The following is a 19,136-nucleotide window of genomic DNA, read 5'->3' on the forward strand; positions in this document are numbered from 1 at the left end:
AGACACAACTATTCAAAAGGTTTTCAGCAAATTCCTTTACACCCCAGCTCCTGAACAAAGCAAGGACTGATCATGTAGATCCCACAGTCCTTTCCTGCATGGCCAAACCCATCCTTCTGGCTGCAGGCTGGCATTGCTGTCTCAGGAGATCACCGGGCTGCTCAGGTGCAGCCTCTTCCTCCCAAGAGTACCAGGTATAGTTCTGAAGTTTGAAAGGTTCAGGAATGACACATCCAACCATATCACATAGTGATGTTTTATCAGGCTGAAAGACTGCAGATAGGTGTCAGCCTGGACTGGTTAGTAGAATGAACTTGAAAATGGAACTCAGATATGCTCCAAATGCTAAAAAATCAGAAAAATAAAAAGACTCGTACCTTTGCACTTCCTAGTTCTCAAAACTTATAAATTGGCTTACTCATTCTGAGGGATATTAGCATATGAATCTTGAATGTTTTGTGGTTGATAGTCCTGCATGATAACTGCATACCTGTAACAGGATTATGCTAGAAACAAATGAAAACTTTGGAATTACAAATGCTGGGAACTTGGGGAGAAACAAGTGATGAGAACAGATGGAAAATACTAAGATGAACTTGACAAAATGTTATTTGCCAAGTAGCAAAAATGAATGTGTTAGCAGATACACTAAAAAACTACCAGTCCTCTCAATATATGTCAATAAATTAAATTCTTCAAATACATTTTTGATTCCTTATATATAGCAGGGGACTATAACAGTCCCTTTTATCTGTACATTAATATAGTATAATGAATTACATTTACTAGAGAATGCAGAAGATACTGAAGGCAAATGAAAATACTTTCAGATCTTAACCCGTTTATTTTCTGTCAAATACATCCTATGCCACAGGGATCTGGAGCAGTGTATTTTCCTTGAACCTTATGGATGCTTGGTATATATCTGTTCATTCAGAAGACTTCTGGCACAAATGGACCCAAGACAAAATCACTGACATAGGTGGGTTATTCTTACATGATTATATTATTTTCCTCTCTTCCTTTTTATCACTTTTTATATTTTTTTCTTCTTGTCTGTGCTTCTATTCTCTCACTGAATTTTTCAAGGCCATTTCAGAACTTCCTTTTCAGGGATTTCTATTATTCACATGGAAACCAGGAAGAAATTAATGCCATGTATTATAGTATGGCAATCATTTCAGTTGTGTGATATGTCACCAAAAAAAAAAAATCTCTGTAGAGTAGAAGAGAATAAAAGCCTCCCATAGCATTCCACAATCTCCTAGCTTTTTTCTCAGAAGTTGAAGAATCGCAGAAGCAAGAGCAAACATTGTCTTTGCATCTCTGAAGTCTACAAGGCATCAATAGAAACTTCAGTACTACTGGCAGTCACTCCAAACTAGTTATAAGGATTAGATTTGCAAAACATGCTAAAAAATTAAGAAAGACCTGCAGAGTGGGATTTCAAGGAGAAATACACAAGACAAGCATGTTACAGAGAAAAAAATGAGAAGGAAGAGAACTGTAACAAAAAAGATGATTTATTTAATCTTCTTGCACTTGTAGGGTGTAGATTCTTGTTAAAACAAGGAGCTTGCATTTTTTCTTGAGGAACTATAATTATGTTTGTGTGTCTGGGAGATTGTGTTTATGTGCCTTTTTATATGTGTGTCTGAGAAAGAAACTGTAACATAGAGTAGCAAAGGAAGACAAAGTAAACACATGATATTTAGTGTATAAAATAGAAAAGCAAAGAGATTTGTAGTAGGTGAGGTGGACTCTTTTGCAATACAAATAATGCCTTTATCACTGTGAAATGAGAAGAAGAAAGGGACTTTTCAAAGCTTACTGAAAAACTGATACATGTGGAAATCCTGGAAATAAAAAGAGAAGGAAGTTCAAGTTTTGCCAAACATATTAAGCCAAATCATGACTGCATAGATTGACATTAACAATGAAACTGAATAAAAGAACTGTTATTCTTTCTTCTGCAGATGATGAAACCCTATTTCCTACAAGACCAAATGAGCTGGATACTCGAGTGGTTTGTCCCACTGACAGCTTTTCAGACATTTTCCGAGATGTTGCGATGTTACGTCCAGCAGCTTCAGAAATCCATAACTTCCTGAAGGGCTTCCAGATGAACAACAACTACCTAGAGAGCAAGTTTTCCAAGTGGAAAGGTATGGTGATAGCACCCTGCTTTGAGTTATTGTTTAAACCATCCTTATGAAAGAGAAACCATGCTTAAAAGATTGTCTATCAGATGGTTTTTCTTGTTTGTGCCCATTTTCTGATAATATTTGAAACCGTTTGCCACAGAAAGCTGAAATTAGGTAGCAGGAGAGTCTTCAAAAATAATTTCTTAAAAAAAATTCATGAAGTTTCATGACTGCTAGATGAGAAACATCCCTACCAGTCACTCAGCATATGTGTGCTGATGTGTTAGCCATTCAGCCTGCATGCTTGTGACATGGCACTGATGCCATCATATGCTCTCTCTTGCCTGGTCAATACTCAAGGGATGTGGGATGGAGCCCTATTTCCTGTTACATTGTTAATTGTAAGTAAAATACAACCTTTGTAACAATATTCCCTCTTATCCAGGTTGGGAATTTTCATAATTAAGATCTTCTAGATCTTCCATGCAACACTGTAGCTCTGTGCCTGTTCTCATAGCAAGCAAGGCACCAAATGTCTTTAGTCTTTAGTGTGTTGAGACTGTGAGGTGCCATTTTAATTTGTTCTGCATTAAAAAAAAATAAACAAAACAAAATAAAAAAAATCCCCAACCCAAAACACCACCTCCCCCCCCCTACACCTGATCAGAGTTACACATAAAACCAGGGGATGGAAATAACGCTATTTCCCTGAGCCCCAAATCAACCCCTTTTAATTAGAGGAAAGCCAAAGAAATTGCAGAGCAAATAGTGAAAAGAGGAAGCCAGATGAGGAACTGAGAAATGACTGAACTGCAGCCATCAGCTGTATAGGTAGATCTAAAACCCGAGAAAAGTTAAATTCTCTCTTTGTTAACAATAAGCTTTCTTCAGCACCTCCTTTGAAAACATGTGCTTCTTTTCTAGACTGTGAACTTGACTCTCAGCCCAACCACCTGACAACAGCAACAGATTACCTTATCCTGATTGATACTGCCTTTGCCTTTGCTACCAGTTACCCACCCCTTATGAGACCAGAAAGGAAAGTGGATGTCATTTTGCATTTCAACTACAGTTCAGGCTCTCAGACAGGGGTGAGCCTTGTACATTCTTCTATATTATTTTGCTGTTTCATCACTGAGCTCCCAGAATGGCTGATCATCTACTCATAGAGTATCTGGGAAGGGTAAATAAATTAACAATTTACCAAGGCCACATATATTTATTGAACAGTACAAGTGTTATCAGAAAGTAATAATTTAGTAAACTGAATCTTCTCATTTTTACATGTAAACGGTTTCAGCTGATTTGAAGGCAGTCAGATGTAGAATGCATGAAGCTAAATGCCTTTAAACATTGCCAAGATTTCTCGATGCAATCATACATATTCTTATACCTAAGGAAATATACTTTCAGGACAATACAACTATAACAATAGAAGGATTTGATGCAGAAGGCCAGATATGCAAATAAATGCAAGAACAGTTTGTATTTAGGAATGCTAAATTCCTAAATCCTAAACATCACCTAAAGACAGCTTTTTTCATATCCAAATGTGACATGTAGATTTTCAAAGACAGGCATTTGGAATCAGATCCATCTCACTTGACTCTGGCCTTCTGGGTCTTGGCTCCGTAAACAATCTACACCTAAAGTGGGTATGTGCCATAATATGTCAGTACCTGTCCCTTACCTCACAAATATTCCTAGTGAAATTAGGTTTGTGTCAACTCAAAGTTCTTCCTGTATGTTCTGATGTTTTCTTTTGTTTTGTTTTCCTATTGTGGCAACTAGCCCCTGAAAGAAGCCTCTAAATACTTTGCAAAACAGGGAATTCCATTCCCTACAAAGGTGCCAGATGATCAGGAAACTCCACATCTGAAGGAATGCTACATTGTTGGTGATCAAGAGAGCCCAGAAACACCAATTGTGGTATTTTTTCCTCTAGTAAATGACACCTTCAGGGAATACAAAGCACCTGGTAAGTTCATCGTTACCCATCACATTAACAGAGGCAGCAGACACCTTCTTTTTCTTTTTTACTGGCCTATATCTGTTCTTCAGATCATGCTGTAAAAACAGAATTGGATTCTCTTTGCTTAGATCTGAACCATATCAAGAAACTTAAAATATGTGATTTGTCCTGGACAGTAGAGAAGAAACTGTGCCCCTCTTCATATTTTTTTTGGCTTTTCATAGGTAGGTTTAGAGTTTACTGAGCAAAAGTGTATTCTGTTTATCTGCAGTGGTAGAAATAAGCAGGGTTATTTCCTCTCATACTTGTCATCCTTTCCTGTTAAAGAATGCTTTGGGGAATCTAAGGATTTCATTGTTTAAAATAATTTCCAGGCTTACAGTTAGGCAGATAACCTTGAGACAAAAGTGCGAACTAGCAAAGTGATGAAAACACAACTGTGAGGCATAGTGAAGTGATGAAAGTACAACACAGCCATGCTGACAGTTTCTGTTCATTTCAGTGACTTCTACTTTGAAATTTAAGGAGTTTCAATAGCAACAGTGCCAGTCACTTCAAAACAGATGAGTTGTAAGTCCTGGTACCATATCTCAGATGCCATACTACTCTCTCGGTACCAAAAGTCTCAGATACTCCTCCAGATGCTACAATCCCTAACTCTAGTTATGAGTTCACTTCAAAGCCCTACAGTATCCCAAAAGCAAAAAGTTCTCGGTTGTTTTATGGTATAATAAATTTAAAACTAAAACAAATGCAGAAAATATCCCAGTTGTTTCAATCCTTATCTTTTTAATTTAAATAAGTTATAAAAAATCATATGGTACTATTGCTTTGTCAATATTCTGGACTGAGTTCATTGCACATTCTATGTATACAACTGGGGTTGTGAACAGGATTCAAATAGACTAAGGGTATTTATACAGGTACACACACCATTCTACTCCAGCTCTTTCCACAGATCAGATAACTGAAAGGTTATGAAAGTTTCTGCAGTTGCCCTTTATAAAGGGAATTAGGGAAAAGAGAAAAGGAGAAAGAACTAGAAGAGTAACTGAGAATTAACTTCTGAGCTGCTCTTCTATAACGCGCTCTGTAGAGCCCCTCTAGCTCTGTAGAACTGCTCTGTGAGGCAGTTTGCCTCCCCTCTCCCCCTCAATAATTTCCAGAACTCATAATTTCAGGCTCATCATCTGGAAAAAACCATGCTGTCATGAGGTTCTTGCTGCTGCTGTCTGCTTTTGGAGAAGGGGAGGAAAGAGAGAGAAAGAGTAATTGCCATTTACTTGCACCTTGGCTCAAAGCGTAGGGTGCTGTGGTGGCTGGGAGACAGGAGCATGGCAGAGGCTGGCCTGGGAAAGTGTCAGCAAAGAGGGGAAACGTGGAGACTATGCTGGCAGCTCACTCTGGAGCTACAGGAGGAGGCAGGGAATCTCAGCCTTCTGTGCTCCAAAGAAGAACTCTTCTACCTGTTTTGGCATTTGCAAGAGCACCCAGGACAACTCCTACTTGACTCATCACTACGAGCTTCTCCACTCCCTGCTGCCAACCAAATATCCTAGCAATAAAACACCTATGAAGGGAAAATTTTGGGTTGTGATCCACTACTTGTGCATGCTTGAGAAACACCTAGACACTAGCTGTTTTTTGCAAATTAACCAAGACATTGTTTATCCATTAGGTGTGAAACGTAGTCCCTCAGAGATGGCAGACGGTGATGTTGATGTTGCAAATGCCTGTGGTCCATACTACATAAACAATCTGAGCTATTCAGAGGAAGATTTTGACAAACTTGTTAATCTAAGTTACTACAATGTCCAGAACAACAAAGACTTGATTCTCCAGGCTTTGCATACTGCTGTGGAACGGAAAAAGCAGCATAAGAAAGAGCAACCTCTGCAAAAACCACTCGATGGGTATGGTATGTGTGTGCCTGACAGAGGGTAACCCAGCATTTGGCTGACTGCCCAGCACTAGGGAATATGAAATAAAATATCTATGAGTCCCGTTAATGAAGAAGAAAATTAATTTTATTAGGAAGTGAAGAAAAGCCAAAGAATGCTAAACATAGCACATCATTTGTCATCAAAAACTGCTAAAGCTTGCCTGTCAGTGGAGGGAATAAACAGAAAAAAACAGAGCTCTTCCTTAATAAACTAATGCGCTTCCCTTGTTGAAAATCTCAGGATTGTGGCTGGGTGAGGCTGTGCTCCACTTGTACTTGCAGAATTGACCTTCCAGACCAGGGCCGAAATGTGTGGACAAAGAAGCACGAGGAAGTTCACACTGACCATGTTTGTTCTCTACCTGTGCTATAAAAACAGAGGATTGACAGTTCAAAAATGCAGCAAAGAACAAGATCCATTGTCTCTGAAACAAAATCAAGAAAGCCATTTGTGAACTGAGGAAACTTTATGTGACTGTAAATAAATATCAAATTTATATAATAAACCACATTTTTTTGAGTAAGAATTACAGCAAATACATGTTAAAGCCATTTCGTTTAGGTGCTTCTTCCTCTTGTAGCAAGACAATTAAAGACAACATGCAGACATTTCACAGCTCCTGAAGAATTATTGAAGAAGAAACTATACCTGCTCCAGACCTTGATGTAAACTCACCCAGGATCCTGGGACACCTTGAGTTTACAATTACATTTATTACATTTAAGATCCATCTCTGCATGAACCAACTCATGCTAGTTTATTTTTTCCAGTTGGATTTAAATATTATTGACCCATAACAAAGGTTTAAAGCTTTAAAATTTTTTGAGACTATTACATTGAAAAGGCACAATAAACACAGACAAAGCAGAGCTAAAATTGTATACTTCTTATCACTCCTGCAAATGTGATTTTTAAATCTTGCTGTAGAATATTGCAACTGAAGTTAATAGAACATCGACTTTCAGCTTTTTGACACTTGGGTCGTGACTTTAACATGGCTACAAGTAAGTAGTCTGGTTTTTTTTTTGATAGATCGAATCCCAACTCCCCATTTATTCTTTTACTAAGTTTTTTATTCAGTGCTATTGGTTTATTTATTAGACATCTTGTATTTACAAGCCCATATTTCTGACAGGCTGCCCCACTCCTCAGTTCTGTTGTAGTATTCTTTGTCAAGAAATCCTGTTATTGTGGGCCAAGAGTGGAATTCTTACAAATTCCTTTGCCCTCAAGGTTGAGGGTCTCCTCCTGGGTGGTGCACAGAAATGTAATCCTTCTCTTTATCACCTGAACACAGTTTACACACTGTTTGTCACAGTGAATGTTTCCCTGCACACTGCAGGAGCCATACAGCTCCTATATGGACTATACACTAAGTATTTATCTCCCATGGAAACAAGAGACAGCAGTCATGCTGATGAATGCTGGATCTCATCATAATATAGGACAGGACGTAGCCAGAGGGCACAGCCAGACCTGGGAATTTGGAAGCCTCCCAGGTTCCCATATACAGTTAAGTATTTATTGTCTGAAGGGCAAAAATTATTTCACTGACAGCAGGAAGCATCTAGGCCGGAAATCTGAAGACAAGCAGAATGAGGTGTGTGAATGCAAATACTCTGCCCTTTCTGCTGCTTTCTAGCAGACACAAAAGGGTCATGGAGAACAATGAACACTTTATCCCATTTCAAAAAGCTTGCATGAAATAATTACTCAGTACCTCAGTTTTCTATATTCAACAAAAATACAGAGCAAAATGACAGGGTTGATCAAGGAGGTGGAACTGCTTCCACACAAGGCACGAATGGATAAGGAATCTGCAACCTAGAAAAAGGACAATAAGCAGAGAAGAGACATATGAAATCGGGAGTGCCCTGTGGGAGATGAACAAGGAATGACTGTGCACTTCTCTTCTAAGACCAGACCTGAAGGGAATCAGACTAAACTACCAAGCAACAGGTAAAGTTAATAAAGTGAGGTTGTTCTGCACACAACATGCAATTAAGTTACAGACTTCTATAACCCTGGAATTTCTTGTTGAAAAATGTTTATGCATTAAAAAACTGACTGACACATTCACTGGAAAAACTTTAGGGACTGAAAAAAATACAAAGGTTCTGCATCTGCCTCAGTCCTGCACTGAATCATAAATCCCAGAGACTGGGAGAACAGTCTGAGACAATGCCTGCCCTGTGGGGTATGTGAGGTATGTGAGGTTCTCCAGTCACTAAATACTGGATGCAGCAAAGACAAACAGGAAAGCAATCTCACTTCACACTGCTGTACTTAAGTTTTCCACAGCTCAGTCAGGAGCAGTCAGACCTCCTAAAGATGTGGTGATACAACATTATTTTAAAAGAAATTACTGAGGTAACATGGAGAAGATCTAACAAACCAGAAGGATAAATTACCTATGAATTAACCCATAGAGAAATACAATGAAAATCAAAGGAATACAAAACCAAACTATAAAAAGGGGATTTCAAAAAATGAGGAAGCTAGTCAGCAAGACCCTACGTGAAATGGTATAAAATCTTTAGACTCAGCATGGAAATTGCAAGAAAGAGTTGCAAAACATATGCACAGCCCTAAATAAAATGCCAAGCAAGGAACCAAGAAAAGGCAAAGTGGTTAAATGCCCAGGACTGAGAATTGCTAAAGCCTAACATCTGTTCTTTGAGGAACAGCATGGAGAGGAAGGAGATGGAAAGGGCACATCCAAACCTGCTGATGTATTTAGAAAAGAGCTGGAGCATATTGAAAAAATGTAGTATTCAATATGGGAATGAGGAGAAATACCTAGCTAAAAATGTGAATCAGTCGATGTGCTGGACCAGCAAAATGGGATTTAAATTAGGATGCTGCAAAGGAGGTAAGGTAAAAAAGATAACACTTGTGACATAGCGTTTAAACACAGATTCAGCAAAAAATCCTCCTCCGTTGTTTTGTTTTGTGTTTTGTTTTGTGGTGGGTTTTTTTTTTTTTTTACTGGGATCCCAAGTTTTTTTTTTTATTTACATAGTGAGTGAGCACAGAAAAACCTTCATGTCAAACATATTTGTTTTATTGATTTCTCAAGAGTTTTAGTAAATGTTGTGTTATATTCCATTACAATCTCTTGTAAAATCAATGGAAAAGGTGATCCTCCCACATGGCTTAACACGACACTGGAGCTAAGGCTAAAACTAATGGCCGTATCGTTACAGACGTCCCACAGAAACATTTCAATGTTATACTAACATTTTTCACTCTGTTTAAAACAGTTGCCTGATGTCGTAGCTAAACACCACCGCGCTTAGTCACACACTTCTTTGGCATCCAGAGACAGCAACCATCATCGGAAAAACACGAAAAGTATTTGGGTGATTCCACGCTTAGATCGGAGCTGTCAAAATCTTTCCGAATTGCCTTGCAAGGGGCTAAGATTTTAGCGCAGAGGAGAAGCACGTACGTTTGTGGTAAAAAAAAAAAAAAAAAAAAAAAATCCTCTGATTACGAAAAGAGTAATAATTTACCACTCAGAAAACCCCAAACCCCACCCGGCACGCAGGGCGTGTGTCGCAGGCAGAGCGGCCCCGCCCGGCCCCGGCGCTGAGCCGAGCGCGGGCAGCGCCGCTGACACCGCCGCTGACACCGCCCCTGCGCGGGGCCGGCCCGGCTGTGCCCGCCCGGCGTGCCCGCCCCGCCGGCGGCTGCGTGCGCGGGGCACGGCACTGCCAGACGGGAGCGGCGGCGACGGTGGCGGGATGTTCAGCTGGCTGAGCAAGCAGGGCGGCGGGCGGGACCGCGCCGGCGGCACCGACTTGGTGCATACGGTGACCGACGGGCTGCGGGACCTCTATCTCCGCAAGCTGCTGCCGCTGGAGGAGCACTACCGCTTCCATGAGTTCCACTCGCCCGCCCTGGAGGACGCCGACTTCGAGAACAAGCCCATGGTGCTGCTGGTGGGGCAGTACAGCACCGGCAAGACCACCTTCATCCGGTAGGCAACCCGCGGCCGGCCCCGCTCGGGGAGCTGCGGCCGCCGCCCTGCGCGCCTCGCCCCCGCCGGCCGCTCGGTCCTCGTCGCTCACCTCCTGCCCGGGGCGTTGCTGCCCTGCGGTTAATCCCGCCCACGCTCTGGCGGTGCTCCCCGCGGAGAGCCCGCCCGTGCGGGGCAGCGGCCGCACGCCTGGTCACCCACCCGCCGCGCGGAGCCGTGCCGAGCCGAGCCGTGCCGAGCCGTGGGCTGGGCAGCCGGAGCCTCTGCCGAGGAGCGGGGCTTAGCCGGCAGCCTCCGTGCTGTGTCGAGGATGGTGCCGCTCCCGAGCCGGTTAACACGCTCTATAGCTCGCCGCTAAGCTTCCTGTTCAAGAATATTATCTCTGTTTCATGTTCTGTCAAGAGAGTGACTACTTCCTCTTAGTTCTTTTAATCTCTAAATTATTTCAAAGGAAACCAGGCACTTCGTGTTAAAACGGTATGACTGCACTGGCCATCACGGACCGTTTAACCTTCTCTCCTTCCCCTTCTTTCCCAAAAGTAGTTTAACGCACAGATTGCATGTGATGATAAAAGAGTAACGCGACAAGAGTTTTGGGAAAAGAAAATACAAACGTCTGACCGCCCCCTCCTACCCCTCCCCCACCCCTTTATTTTGATCAATGACATTGAAAAAGCAGCATCACTACTAAGGCTGAGCTTAACAGTGTTGTTCTGTTATAGTATTTTCTGTCTTTCCTGAATTCCTTATTTTTAAGTTTCTTAGAAGCTAATTTTTATGAAGCTGAAGCATGTCTTGGGTAAGCACAACCTGTGAATACTTCGCATATATTTGGGTGTGTTTACCTCTCATATGCCCCTTACAAATCAGTCTAAGGTTATGCCAAACTCTGCAAAAGACACTGAGCAGGTTCATTCTAGTCCTTCTGTAAATTTTACAAATATTTATCTTTCTATTCGAAAGATTACAGGCAGTCTTGCCATAACACTGTTTCCTTTTTGCAGTGCAAAAGACCTACCTCCCCTCCCCATTGAAGAGCAATGTTTACCTTTAATCACCTGAGAGCTTTCCAGATGTTTACAGATCTAATCATGTGTCTTTTCTGGTTTTACAACCAACTAATTGGAGGCTTGAAGTTGGACTTGGTTCTTTACTGATCGTAACTGAATTCGTGCACACACTTAAGGTGGTTTTACTCAGAGGAATATTCTTAAAATAGAAATATATCTCTAATTAAAAAAAAGGAAACTTCGTTTCAGGATCCTCCCATAAAGTCACGAAAAGGTGTGTGTTTGTGGGAAGGATAATTTGGATTTTTTTAAAAATTTCTGTAGCCATGCTGATTCATGTTCTTTGTTGAAATTACAGTTCCTTTGTGAGTCTGTATAAATTTCCAGATGAGCATTGTTAACTGGCTTATGGACAGGGGATAGGGAGACAGAACACTCCCAAATATGTACATACCAGAACCTGTCCCACCTGTCAGCAGAGTTGCTCTGTCATTTGGAAAAAATTTTCCCTTCCTGTAAGAGTTTGCCTTGGATGAGAACACAGGTTTATGGACATTCAACTTTTCTGTCCTTTATAGTTGTCCATATTTGACTGGAGTGCAAGTCAATATTGTGCTTAGAAACATTGATATTTCTTTGCAGTGCTTTAGATGTATTTTTGGTACTGTTGCTTTGTAACTTGTTATCATTGTAATCATGAAATACTGAGCAACAGCATTGACTGATACTGAGGTACAGTCTGAATGAGAAAAGATGGTTTATTACAGCTATTGCTAGCTTTTTTTTTTTTTAGCATTGGTCACTGCTGGGCGAAGATGCCCAGAAAAACTTGAGAGATATACAAGTTTTCAAATATATTTTCTCATGTGTTTTAATAAAATATCTGACTCAGTGGAGGAGGTGACTCCTCTTTTCCACTGTGATGTGATGTGCCCTTCTCTTCATCCACCCTCTTACCTTTTCTCCTGTCCCTGTTTTTGGTAGGTCGCAGAGTGGTTTAATCTCTTCACGGGTATTGAAGAATACAGGCAGTGACTGTGGAGCCCCAATCAGTAATAGAACAGCTGTTACTGCTTCTAAAGGGCCACAGTCAGACCGCACTATTGTCAATATTCATTACCTCAGTGTTCTGTATGGAATAGGTAATCATTGGCTTAATGAGCATAAGAAAATGCTCCATTCAAGATGGGCAGCAACTTAGACAATATTGTCATAGTGACTGTTACTCAAAATCCAATTTAGAGAAGAAAAAGAAGGGCAAAAAAAGAGAAGTTCTTGTGTGTTGAGTGCAAGACTAAGAAGACATGGGAAAATATTATAGTGTCCAGGTCAGCCAGAAATAAATTTCTCCTGTGGTAGGCTGAATTTCCCATGGAAAAAAGTCATACACTCTCAAGATTGTTATATAATTCTAGGTTTACTATAGATAGTTTTTCTTAGAATGAAGTAGAAGACGGTAGTTTTTATTTTTTTCCTGCAAACTTTTTAATAAACATTATTTTAAATCTTAATTAAAACTGCTTTTTGTTCTTATTTCTCCATTTCATAGTCAGGAGGGCATACTAGATCTACTTAAATGTTTACTGTTGGATTTATTTGTGAATATAACAATTCTCTTTAGCTGTCAGAGATATTCATTTGGGATTTACAGTGATTTAGACATTATCGTGAGAACTTCACATTTTCATACCTCTGACACATCCATATCCACCCAGTTCCTTCCACTAACTCTTTATGGAAAACACTGATCTAGCAATGACTGAATGTCCCTAGGGATTAAGATACGCAGACAAAAACTTCCAGGTTTCTAACAGCTCTTATGTTTTTTCACTTGAAGCTGTTTATCCGCTTTGGCACTTGGAACAATGCAGTGAAACCAGCCAGTTTTGCTGTCTAAGGTGTAGTGCAGTGATAGTGTTTTAGTCAAGTATTTTGACAATGCTGACAATTCAAACAAATATATCTACGCCCAAACGTTAATACTTGTCCAATTGTGTTTAATGAAGTGGGAGGATGGTGAGATCCAGTTGCTTATCTTGCATGTGAACTGCTTGGCCATGCAGCTTCTGTAGTGGTCTCAAATTCTTCTGGCTGCTTCAGGAAAAAAAATGGGCAAAGGAGGGACAGGAGGGGAGAATTGTAGTGTATGAGAAAGAGAGAAGTGGTAGTCAGTGCAAGTTTGTAGATTTTGACCTTTTTCTTGTAATAGTTAATTAAACTTTTAGTCTAGTAATGTTTACTTGTCATTAATTTTTCAATTTTAAAAATGTAAGAGACTGCTGTTTTTTAAGAACTTATCAACATGAGACAAACCAGAAGTAAATTCCTCAGATTGCCAGGCTGTGCTTTTAGTTTGCTTACAGGTATTACTCAGAGGTTAAAAATGGTAAACTTCCTGCTATTTAAACTCAGTCAGAGCTGGCTTTTGTAAAAGCACCCTTTTGTATGCATAATATCTGGAGTCTGCAAGTGGTGTGCAATCACTTGTACAGTTGCATCTATTTCTTTAAGAGTTGTGGGGGGGGGAGAGAGAGAGTAGGTCCCTAATTTCTTTGAAAGCTGTAACTTTTTGTTATTAGCTCTACATGAAAACCTTGAGTTACTTGGAGCAGAATTCTTAAACTAAAGCAAACATCTGCTAGCTTTGCTGTGTTTAAAAACAAGTGGAATATCTGGTGCAGTATGTAGTATGGAAGTGAGCAGACTTATAAAGAAGCCTTGAGTTTGTCTCCCGGTGCATCACAGTGTACCCCTGCTTACTGCTGCTCTATCCAGCTCACCTGCAATTGTGCATTAGTATGGCTTAGCTAAAGCATTTAGACTTCAGATGAAGTATCCAGAACTGTGAGTAATCTTTTCTATCTCTGGAACTTTGTAAACTAGTTTCCCCTAAACTGGCAAGCTACATCTTACAAAGAAACATAGATGAATGTTTATTGGCAAAGCAGAAAGGTTATAGCCCAGGTAAAGACAAAGGGAGAAGAGTCAACAGGATGTCTGTTGTTTGAACTAGACTGTCTTTGGGACCTTGGCTATTTTTAAACATTCTTCCTGTAAACCTTTTTGAACTCCCTCTCTGCTGAAAATTCCTGAGAAGAGCATGCAGTTGTAGATCTGAAATTCCAGGTATTTTCCTGTGTTAGTGTAGCATAAGGTGCAAAACCATTGGCAGCTTTTCAGTTTACAGAAGGCTGCTCATACCTTTTGTGTGGGTATTTTTCATGCTGAGAAGTATGATATAGCTTGGTGTGGCTTAGCCCCAGCTCGCAATGAAGCACCACACCACCACTCACACTCACTCCCCCCGTGGGATGGGGAGAGAACTGGAAGGATAAAAGTGAGAAAACTTGTGGACTGAGATAAAGACAGTTCAGTAGGTACAGTAAAAGCAGCACACACAAGCAAGGCAAACCAAGGAATTCATTCATGACTTAACACAGACAGGCAGCTATTCCAAGGAAAGCAGGGCTCCATCGTGTGTAACAGTGACTTGGGAAGGGAAAATGCTATCTCTCCAAGCATCTCCCTCTTCCTTCTTCCCCTAGCTTTATATGCTAAACATGATGCCATATGGTGTGGAGTATCCCTTGGGACAGTTGGGGTCAGCTGTCCCAGCTGCATCCCCTCCCAACTCTTTGTGCATCCCCAGTCACTTGCTGGTGAGGTGGGGTGAGAAGCAGAAAAAGCCTCGATGCTGTGTAAGTGCTGCTCAACAGTAATGAAGACATCTGTGTATTATCAACACTTTTCAGCACAAATTCAAAGCACAGCCACATACTAGGTACTGTACCAGACAAAACCATCACAGTTGTACAGCCAGTGCTCAAGAATGGGTTCATTTTTGGCTGTACTGATTCTTGATGTGCAATTGTGAGCCAGTCTTAATGGAAAATACCTGCCTTGCAGAGTGATTCCTATCTACTGAGTAACTGTACCAGGCTTAGCATTGTGACTGCTGGGTGGGGCTTGGTATTTGGGAGATCTTACCTTCCTGGGTTGTTGTCTCTATAAAAGCCAGGCTTTTAAAACTGTGTTTGTGACTTTAATTTGGAAGCACTACTGAAGTTCAGTAGCACTTTATTCTTGTTCAGTTGTTTCAATAAGCAGCTAATCTGAATGTGCACTATGGAGTTCCAAGCTGCAAATAAAGATGTTGGAAATCCTGAAAAGTGCTCCGTACTTTTAAATTTTTAAATTTTGCAAGTGTTACATGTGCAGCAACTTCATGAGCAGGCCATGAAATTACTCTTTTAGGCATCATGAAGACTGCTAACACTGACTGTGGATAACCATCCCTAACAGGTTCATAAGCTTATGATGCATAGCAATTATCCTGTTGTCTTGGATGTGTCTTCTCCTGCACTCAGAACTCACCATATAGTTTTCTTTGATCTGGAATCTGGGACTTCACTCCTGTACATCTGACTCAGTATAATGTTCTTTACTGTTGCTCTGGGAGTCTTCTTGTTGTATGTGTTGTCTGTCACCTTGTGAGTTGCTGCCTTTGTTAGCAGAAGTCTGGGAATGACAATTTGTATCAAGAGAAGAATTTATTTAGCAGTCTCATAGAGATCCTTTCTCTTTTAGAAGAAGGACAATGAGGAAAAGCAGAATTAAGAGACTTTGAAATTGAACTATTTTAGAAGATGAAAGTATAATTGATCTTTCAAAATCAAAGCTGTGGATAACTCCAGTCTGGAAAATTATAGCGGCTCCTGTGAGTTAGCCTTGATGTCCTGTTTTGGAGAACTCTATTCTGCAATGATGTTCTGTGAAGAGGCAGGAACACACTTTTGTGTTTCAGGTGTTCCCCTGTTTGCTCCAACACTTGTCCTCAGTTTCCATGCATCAAGGGTTCAACTGCTGAGCTATTAAAGGAGTTTTGTCTTCATTTTGTTACAGGTTCTACTTCATAAGGTTGAGGGATCTACTACATTGTACAATCCTGCATATGCAGAAAAGTTTGGGAGTTGGGGTTTTCTGCTTTTGGAGAGGAGTCAGTTTTATTTCCCTGTTGATGTGCCTTGGGTACAGTTTATTCTAGAGGCAGAATAAATTGACTTGGGCATGTTCTGGCATGATTCTTATTATGGTCCTCCTTTCCCACAAGTTCTAGCATTGGCTTTTTTTGTTTGTTTTTTGGAAGCAGAAAGCTGCAGGAAATCTCATGTAAATAACTGCTCTAAGCTCCCAGATCATAGGTTGAGCTAATTGGAGCCAGTTTGCTAAGGCTAATGGAAACCAATCTTTGAAATATTGAAATATATTTAGTTCCTTAAATTCAGCTTCTGTGCACTGATCTATAAAGTTAGTGAATGCTTGGGTACTTTTTTTAAAGGCAGAGATTGTTCAGCAAGTACAGGTACTTTGTAAAATGTTTTTTGCAGAAAATCAGCCAGCAAGTCCTTTCAAATCAGCACTGACTTAGGAAATTGTAGCAGAACAGGCACAGTGCTCTTGAATTAAAAGCCAGAACAAACCTTTATTGTAAGAGCAATGTTAATATAGATGCACTGAAACCTAACTAGTGCTGTTGTTGTATCTAGGACCTGTGCCTGAAGAAGAGTTCTCATTTAGATCCTGTTTTGATTATGTAAATAGTTAAATTGTAGTTGATTAAAATGACTTGATGAGATAATTTTAATGCTCCTGTAGTGTCACGTTATGGCAGACTTGAAAACAATTTGGTCTTACCCTCGAATACCAAGATGGTGCTGATGTGAGTGAGGACAGTAACACGCATGCTTTAAAGTTAATCAAGGGTTGTCTGAGGCTGGTTTTGAATAGTGGCAGTTATCAAAGAATGTGGGCTAGAGGGAGGCTTGCTTGATTGGCTTGGGACTTCTCTTACTTTTCACTTACCATCCAGGAAGGGATGCAGACAGGCTTTTTCTGTAAATACATGCTCTGGTTCCATTAAATTTTAATATTTAAATACGCACGTACTTCATTTCAGACTTTGTTGTCTGAAAAGTCAAGACTTGGTCTACTGAGTATGTGCTGTCTGCATCTGTCAGTGGCCTACTCAAAGGGAGGTGCAAGGATGGTTTCCAGTGGTGTGTACTGCCTAACTTGATGCCTTTTGGAGGTACGTTACTGTTAGACCTCAAGTTCTGCAGATCTGACTGAGTTAAAATTAGTAAAGTCATACTGAGTTCATTGAAGGGTTAGACCTGTCAGCCAACTGAATCTTCTCACATGCAGTTTCAAACCACTCCTGTTTAGTACCAGCAGCACTTGTATAGGCTTGAAAAAACTCAGAAAAGTAGCCATGTCTTGTAGTGTAACCTACAGCACTGAGATCGTTGGTAGAAGCATCCCCCTGAATGGTTCAGGTGCTGCATTTGAGGGAATACTTTCCACACTGTTTTCATAAAGGGATTTACTTTATCCCTTTACCGAGTTGTTGTGAAACACTGATTCAGTTCTCTTCCTCCCCCCTCACCAGGTTACAGAAAATAATGAAATGCAGGAAAATATAATCTATTCTTACAGAGTATGTGTATCCTAGCAAATTATCAAGCAAATTATCAAGAAAAAAAAAAAAAAGGCATTTGCTCTTGCCATAGTTCCAAGTCATTCAGTCTGTATGAATATCTCTGTATAACTATAATTGTTCTGTATAAATACATTTATATATTCTTCATCTCTAGATACCTGCTCGAACAAGACTTTCCAGGCATGCGGATTGGTCCAGAACCTACCACGGATTCTTTTATTGCTGTGATGTATGGAGATACAGAAGGAAATGTTCCTGGAAATGCCCTAGTTGTGGATCCTAAGAAGCCATTCCGCAAACTCAGCCGCTTCGGAAATGCTTTCCTGAACAGGTGGGATCTGCTTGCTTGTTGTCTTCTGATGTTTATGTTTAAATTTCTGTGTGTTCTATTTAGAACAGCATGGAATAAATATTCAAATACAAGCAAGAGCAGTGGCAGTTCAAATGAATTTAAAAAAAAAAAAAAAGCAAGCAGTACTAGGTAGGGTGGGTACCGTTAGGATAGAGAGGTTCAGTTTTCTGCACAGGAAATTCTTATTAAAACCAGTTCACAGAAAAAGGCTGAAATGCTCCACTGGGTGACTTGTTTGTAAGGCATTACACCAGCTGGAACTCAGGATGTAAATTATTCTGCTCAATAAAACTGATAGGTAGTGCTATTGATGAAAGCTACCATCCAAAAAAGTGCAAAAAAATTTTCCTTTTGATGCTGTCTTGTTCCTTTCCACTGGTCTCACTGGATGTCTTGGTATAGCTCTTTAAAATTGTGAATTTCTAGGATATGTAAAAAGGCCTACAAAAGTGGAGAAGATTTGAATGTGCCTTCTGGAGAAAATATGTACTTAAGCTCTTAATTGTTTATTTTTGACTAGCTGGTCTTCACAGACCATAGTTCCATAGAGCCTGGAGATAGTGTTACCTTCTGGATGGCTTCTGTGTATTTCTAAAAAGGGAAGAGTTGTTCAGGGGCTGTGAGTATTGCCATAGTAAACTTAAGTAGCGTGCTAAGTATTTCCAGTTAAAGTTATTAATAACTTTGTTCACATTGTCTGAGCAATCACCTTGTTTTCTTCCTGTATTTGATGGTAGCTTGACATGGAGGCTTCACTTCGCAAACCAGTTAATCTAAATTGGTTCTTTTTAACAATAAACTTTCCTGTTTGGCCGATAAACACTGGCATATGTGTTAAAAGTTCATCATGTACAGTTTTATCTTTTGCCATGCTTATTCAACAAAGAAAGTTTATAGCTGCTTATAGTTGGCTTGGCTATCACTTTGCTGAGATAAGAATATGTGCTGTGGAAAGCTGCAGCCAAGTCGCATTTTAAATAATAATTTTTAGATTATTGTCCGAGTTCTGTTCTCCGGATCACGATTCCATTTCTCCTTTTTGCCACCATTGTGTTCCTTCTATGAATAGTTAGCATACTCTTAAGTTGTATTTTGCACAGTATTCAAATATTTGCACAGAACATATGATAATGGTATGTGTTTACTTAAATGAACAGTATAGACATAACTTTTTTGCCTAAGTCATCTCTCTAACTACTTGTATCACGTCCTGAATATTATGCAAGCAAGATTA

At 40.1% G+C, this 19,136-nt stretch overlaps 2 protein-coding genes across 2 annotated transcripts in view; both read left to right on the forward strand.

Annotated features, from left to right (window-relative positions):
• LOC126650632 (cytosolic phospholipase A2 epsilon-like) overlaps positions 1 to 6,910 on the forward strand; it is a 34,524-nt gene extending 27,614 nt beyond the window's left edge. The window contains exons 17-21 of the mRNA XM_050335644.1: positions 875 to 982; positions 1,977 to 2,165; positions 3,069 to 3,235; positions 3,936 to 4,122; positions 5,795 to 6,910. Coding sequence (XP_050191601.1) covers positions 875 to 982; positions 1,977 to 2,165; positions 3,069 to 3,235; positions 3,936 to 4,122; positions 5,795 to 6,060 — 917 coding nt within the window. The 3' untranslated portion in view covers positions 6,061 to 6,910. The remainder of the gene's footprint in view (positions 1 to 874; positions 983 to 1,976; positions 2,166 to 3,068; positions 3,236 to 3,935; positions 4,123 to 5,794) is intronic.
• Positions 6,911 to 9,794: 2,884 nt separating this feature from the next.
• Positions 9,795 to 19,136, forward strand: part of EHD4 (EH domain containing 4) — a 30,917-nt gene continuing 21,575 nt past the window's right edge. The window contains exons 1-2 of the mRNA XM_050336483.1: positions 9,795 to 10,041; positions 17,705 to 17,881. Coding sequence (XP_050192440.1) covers positions 9,806 to 10,041; positions 17,705 to 17,881 — 413 coding nt within the window. The 5' untranslated portion in view covers positions 9,795 to 9,805. The remainder of the gene's footprint in view (positions 10,042 to 17,704; positions 17,882 to 19,136) is intronic.

The sequence above is a fragment of the Myiozetetes cayanensis genome, unplaced genomic scaffold (genome assembly GCF_022539395.1).
Source record: "Myiozetetes cayanensis isolate MyiCay16 unplaced genomic scaffold, myiCay2020 scf6-25, whole genome shotgun sequence".
Classification (NCBI taxonomy): domain Eukaryota; kingdom Metazoa; phylum Chordata; class Aves; order Passeriformes; family Tyrannidae; genus Myiozetetes; species Myiozetetes cayanensis.